The sequence below is a fragment of the Poecilia reticulata genome, chromosome 21 (assembly GCF_904066995.2).
Source record: "Poecilia reticulata chromosome 21, P_reticulata-male-v2, whole genome shotgun sequence".
NCBI lineage: Eukaryota > Metazoa > Chordata > Actinopteri > Cyprinodontiformes > Poeciliidae > Poecilia > Poecilia reticulata.
This window is the reverse complement of record NC_088850.1, coordinates 3733379-3739378: the sequence shown is the minus strand read 5'-3', so window position 1 is coordinate 3739378 and position 6000 is coordinate 3733379. Positions and strand designations below refer to the sequence as shown.

Below are 6000 nucleotides of genomic sequence, written 5' to 3'. Positions count from 1 at the left end.
ATTAGCTTAGCTTGACACCTTTAATTGTTGGAAAATGAGCTAATTCTTGGCTGAACCCCTGCCAGATTATTTTATTTTAGTTTAGATTATTTTAGATTAGCATAGGTTCATTTAGATTATCTTATGTTAGTTTAGTGTAGCTTCAGTTTGTTTAGTTTACATTAGTTTAGATTAGATTAGCTTAGTTTAGCTAGCTTAGCTTGACACCTTCAATTGTTGGCAAATGAGATAACTCTTGTTTGAGTGTCTGTTTATCTTAATTTAGTTTAGCTTTGCCTATCTTAGTTTAGATTAGTTTACATTAGCTTAGTTTAGCTCTCATAGCTTAATTTAGTTTATTTAATATTAGATTAGTTTAGCTTAGCTTGACTCTTTTAATTGTTGGCAAATGCTGCTAGTCAGCTTCATCTGCTTTTGCTGCTCCTCTTTAAATCTCTGTTTAGCTGCGGTTAGAAAGCCAGGCACAGAGATGTTGGAGTAGGGGATATGATGCTGGCTTGAGCTGCGTCCAAGAAGCCTCCGTTTATTTGAGGTGCTAACCAGCTGCTCCCGGTTGTAAAAACAACACCTTGTTCCCGCGGTTACGCAACATGACAACAAGTAAAGAAGTTGGAGCAGAAATCCTTCCAGCTGCGCAGCATCCAAAACCAGAGGGAATCATTTTTCAAACAATGCTACTTTCAGATGTAGCTTAAGGAAACGGTCACAAAACAAACAGAAAAAAGGCCTGCAAGTTAGCTATAATAAAGATAATAACATTATTGCTCTTATGTAAACTGGTTATACTTGAGCAAAGTAAATATGCCTATCAGTGAGATTCACACATTGTGTCATTCTCAGTTCAAGATAAGAGGTATTTGCTGAGATGAGAATAGATTATTTTCCTGGATTTGTTATCAAATGTTTTGCCAGAAGTCATTGTTACTCATTACTCACACATGATGTCAACAGCAGCACTCATCACTCATCACACCAGCAGCACCCACAGATTCCCTGATTCTGGCTCGGTGACTAATGTATTTATAGGAAGAAGCTGCTGCAGCCGCTGCTGCTGCAGCACTACTCCCCGTCTGGGAAGGAGGTGGGAGGCCCGCATGACCAACCAACCTCTCTGCTGTTTCACGGCTATTTTTATGATGTGATCAGCTCTCCGTTTCTGACATTTCGCAGGGATGTGCTTGATATTCGGTGACCTTTCTCAGACACTCGCAGTGGGGTGTTGATAAAGAGCTGCAACAAACTGTCACACATAATAACAATAACAACACAATCCCCCCCTGAAACCAGCGTTTTTTATCAATTAGGCCTGATTCTACTGCATTTTGCTGGACGATAAATTGGTCCAGTAACTATTGTCATATCGAATTTGGTTAGTAGCTAGTAGCATTTCCTCAATTTCATTTACTTGACTTTTTTTTGACAAAATGTACTTTTACTATGCTGTACGTTTTACTTTTACCTGTGTAATTTTTTACTCTTGAGTAAAATTTCTGGATTTTCTACCCACTGAATGTTTTAGCCGAAAATTCACCAGACACAGACACACACAGGCAGTTTCTGTTAAAGTGTTACGTTTTTTTATTGAAAGAAACTGATTTGGGAACATTTTCTTTTGCCGGATTTTATTATTGTTTGCTACTTGTATGAATTATTGTGATTTTTACCATTAAAATACCTAAATTTCCACGTGACTTCATATGTTGGTCCTGATTATGCAATCTTTAAATAACAAATGATTGATAATTTGATCAGCTGACTTTTTGCCATCTTTTTTTCCTTTTACTTTAATTTCTTTAACGGCTACTTTTTAATTTTACTTGAGAAAAATACATTGAAGTAGTGCTACTCTTACTTGAGTACTATTTTGGGGTTTATTTGGATAGATCAGTGGTTCTTAACCTGGGTTCGATCGAACCCCAGGGGTTCGGTGAGTCGGTCTCAGGGGTTCGGCGGAGCCTCTGCCGTGGAGGTAAAGACACACTTGTGTAAAGTCGTGATGACGCCCCGCTTTGCCATCACTTGCTGCAGAGGATCACGTTACATTGCTTAGCCAATCAGAGGATCACGTTACATTGCTTAGCCAATCAGAGGATCACGTTACATTGCTGAGCCAATCAGAGGATCACGTTACATTGCTGAGCCAATCAGAGGATCACGTTACATTGCTGAGCCAATCAGAGGATCACGTTACATTGCTGAGCCAATCAGAGGATCACGTTACATTCCTTAGCCAATCAGAGCTGTGGAGGAGCCCTGATTGAAGGAGCTCCTCTCTCAGCATGGATTTGAACTTGTGTCTTTATTTACTTCAGCAAAACTCAGTTTTTACCAAATTCTGTAGCTTTCGGTGTTCTTCTAAATCTGCTCCTTAGTCGCATCTTTTCGGGCCTGCTACTGCCTCTAGTGGCGTGGGGGTGGTAACACAACTAATATAATTACATTACTAAATCATAATACTGCAAAGTCTTTATTATTTATTATACATTTTTTCATTCTTTCAAGAATGTAGAGCTAATTAAATGATCTAAATAAAACCTTAAAGTGGTTCCAGTTTCTCTCGATGGCCAACCTGTGGAACTGTGGCAAATTTTAAATACTTTGTGTCGTTCCTGGACAGTCAGCTCAACTTTGCTGAAAAATCCGTACCTCAAAAAAGGTTAAGAACCACTGCTGTAGATCATTCCTACCACTAGGCAGTTCAAGTTGCTTTACGTCATAAAAACATCATAGTGTCGACTAAAATTACAGATTTCAGGCCTGATCTCTAACTGAACAATATAAAAATGGAAGTTTGCAATCTGGAAGACCAATAAAAGTTAACATTGTAAAGAATACCAAACACTGGAACTGGAAGATATTTTAAATATCCAAAATAAAACACGACAACCAAAAACAATGAATAAAACAAAAATAAAAATCACTTACAATCAAAATCATAAATAAAATGGATTATCAGGTTTCTGTAAACAAAACTGCTCTTGGATTATCTCAGTTAATTATGCTGTTAATTAAATAATTGCGTATTGGTCTCAATGTTTTGCTTTTTTCCCCCCACTAATACATCTGGCAACAAATATCAAGTTATATATTCAGTTCAGACTGGCATGAAGCTAAAATAAAGCTAGAATATAATACTTCCTATTCTGAGGCAGAGGTGTTTAGCAGCTGTTTATGGCATTTAGCACCTGTAAGCTAGCACCAATTAGCAAGTGGCTACAATATGATGACAAAACCACTCACCTCTGCTGCTGTAATTAAACTTATGTTTGCCTAATTATAAGTGGTATAAAAGGATAATGCGTTTTAGTTGAATTGTTTTACAGTAACATCATGAAGTGCAGATTTCCACTACAGGATTTCCCCCAACAGTCAAGTTAAGCTTATTTTTGAAGCACATTTCAGCATCAGGCATCTCAAAGTGCTTTACATTTTACTTGAGTAGTTTGATTATGAAGTATAGCTACTCTTGGTTGTGTAAAATTTCTGGATTCTCTACACAATGAATGAAAAACAAACACCACAGACACACACCTGGAGTTTTTTATTAAAGTTTCATACGTTTTTTGGTGAAAGAAACTGGTTTGGAAACATTTTCTCTTGCCTGATTTTGTTATTTTTTGTTATAGTAATTTTTGTATTTAAAAAACCCCCCAACATTTCCACTTATCGTTATAATTTGGTCCGTCTGAAGATGTAATTTTTAAATATTAAATGATTGATAATTTGATCAGTTAACACCTTTTTTGCTCTTGGTTGAGGACATTTTTGGATGGCTACTTGTACTTGAGTAAAAATATTTTGAAGTAGTGCTACTCTTACTTGAGTACAGTTTTTACTCACATTTGTTCACAGATTTGATAGAAATTTGTATGGAGTAGCTTTAAATGTAGGAGTTTTTTTATTTTTTCAAAAATAAATATATTTTACAACCTTGTTAATATATGTAAATTTCTTATAGATTTGTATTTAATAATACAAATTATTATTCATTTGTATTATTAAATACAAATGAATAATAATTTGTATAATTTATATAATTTATGTAATAAATCGGTACAATACTTATTTGCTTTATTTGTTATTTTTTTGAAGACGAATGCTCATTGAAACTTTAAATTAAATATGAACACGCTCTGGGGAAATATCACTTTAACTAACTCTCGATGACGTAATCCCGCTTAGCAGCTCACGTGCCGGCTGTTAACCCTGTAAACATCCCGGGAAGCGGCGCCATGAATCGGAATCATTGGGCATTAAATAGTTAAGCGCCAGCGCGCGTGCTCGGACTCAGCGGGAGCGCGCCGAGGTGCACCGCGAACGCGAAGCAGAAACGGATCAGACAGCAGGTCGGTCGATGAGCTGGGATACAAAGTACCGGCTGTAGAAAAAATAATTAAATAAAAAAAATTGGAAGAAGTCGACGTGAACGGTTGGCTTTCGCTGGCGGTTTGTTTTCCGGTGGACTAACGTTTCGGGAAGTTTTTTATTTTTATTTTTTATTATTATTATTTTTATCCAGCGGAACGGAGACGCTGCTGACTGAGGCTCCGAAACGCTGTCCACAATGTCGGGGAGCAGGGAGGAGGAGAGGAGGAAACTGGCCGACATCATCAACCACTGGAACGCCAACCGGCTCGACCTGTTCGAGATCAGCCAGCCCACAGAGGTAGGAGACCTGTACGAGAGGCCGCGGCCCTGTGGGGCCTCTGCTGTGGGGGGGAATAAAGCTGCCAGTGGCGGACACCGAGGGGGTTAGATAAAGTCAGGTGGTGTTTGTGGGCAGCGTGGTTAACTCCGTGGTAAAGTAATCTCCGTAAGAAGCGCCGCCAGACTCCATTGAAAAACCGGCGGATTTACACTAGTCGTCGTGAGGCCTTGGATGTTAACTGTGTCTGGGTTGCTGAAGCGACCTACACATATTAGAGTTAATAATGAACAATTCAGCTTTGTGTATTTTATTCAAATAAATTAAATACATGCAGCTAGCTGCTAGCTTACCTACCGCCGTCAACTGTATCTGTGGAGTAGCTAACAGCTTCATCCCTCCAAAGTTGACAGTTATGCTCACTATAATCATCATAATTTTTGTTATATAAATTGGTGCTTTGTTTGGCATTTTTGGTTTTATTGTTGGAAATGCGTGTAGTTAAGTCAAAGTCGGCACTGATTTATCAGATTTTTGCCAGCTAGCTCGTTAGCAGGTACATAACTGCGTTTACCAGGATACTACGACTACCTTTTGCTATGAATTGTCCTTGTATTCATCACAGTAGTTGTATATAAGGTCACATTTCTGACACTGTAACCAATGTCTGTGTTAGCAGTGGCATCGCAATGGCCGACGAACCAAGAGAGGGTTTTAAGTCTCGTTGTGTAAATAAATAAAAGCTTAAAGTATTACCAAATGGCTGGTGTGTAAATGCTAACACCTGGGTAGGGACGGCTGAAAGGACAAATTGTGGAAGATGAGATTTCCTGTCCATGCATTGTCCTTAAACCACATCAGCTGGGTTGATGGGAGCTGCCAGTAATAATTTGACTCTGCAACATGTTGGGAAGCAGGGCTGTAATGAAATTGGCTTATTGGACTTGTGTTGAATACCCATGAATTACAGGTTAAGACACCAGCTAGCTGTAGATGGGGATGCTAGCAAAAGATTTAAAGGCAAAAACAAATTATTTGAACTTTCTCATGATTGTAGGTCAGCTTGTTTCCTCATATCATGTCTAACTGTAATCAAACCCTTTACTATTTATTTGTTGTTTTTATGAGTTGGGGAGATAACTTGTTCAAATCGAGTTAATTTGATTTGTTTATCATCTGAAAACCTTGCCATACCCAATTCCCAGTGACTGTTTTTATCCCAGTTTAGTTACTTCTATAAAGCATCAGTGCACACAGTATCATAACCACAGAGGCTGTGTTGTGTGTAGTATTGGGTGGAATGTTGTACTTAATGTATCAGATAATATTTTGCAGTTGGATGGACTCTGTGTGCC

General features: G+C 38.2%; 1 protein-coding gene across 24 annotated transcripts in view; it reads left to right on the top strand.

Annotated features, from left to right (window-relative positions):
* The first annotated feature begins 4212 nt into the window (after positions 1-4212).
* The window catches only part of afdna (afadin, adherens junction formation factor a), a 108047-nt gene continuing 106259 nt past the window's right edge, over positions 4213-6000 (top strand). For 9 of the 24 annotated variants that reach the window (XM_081602828.1, XM_081602826.1, XM_008397235.3 and 6 more), the window contains exon 1: positions 4223-4666. In XM_081602828.1, coding sequence (XP_081458954.1) covers positions 4565-4666 — 102 coding nt within the window. In that variant the 5' untranslated portion in view covers positions 4223-4564. Of the gene's footprint in view, positions 4667-6000 lie in introns of all 24 variants that reach the window. The other 15 variants (XR_014085692.1, XM_081602829.1, XM_081602823.1 and 12 more) reach the window with 5 other exon arrangements.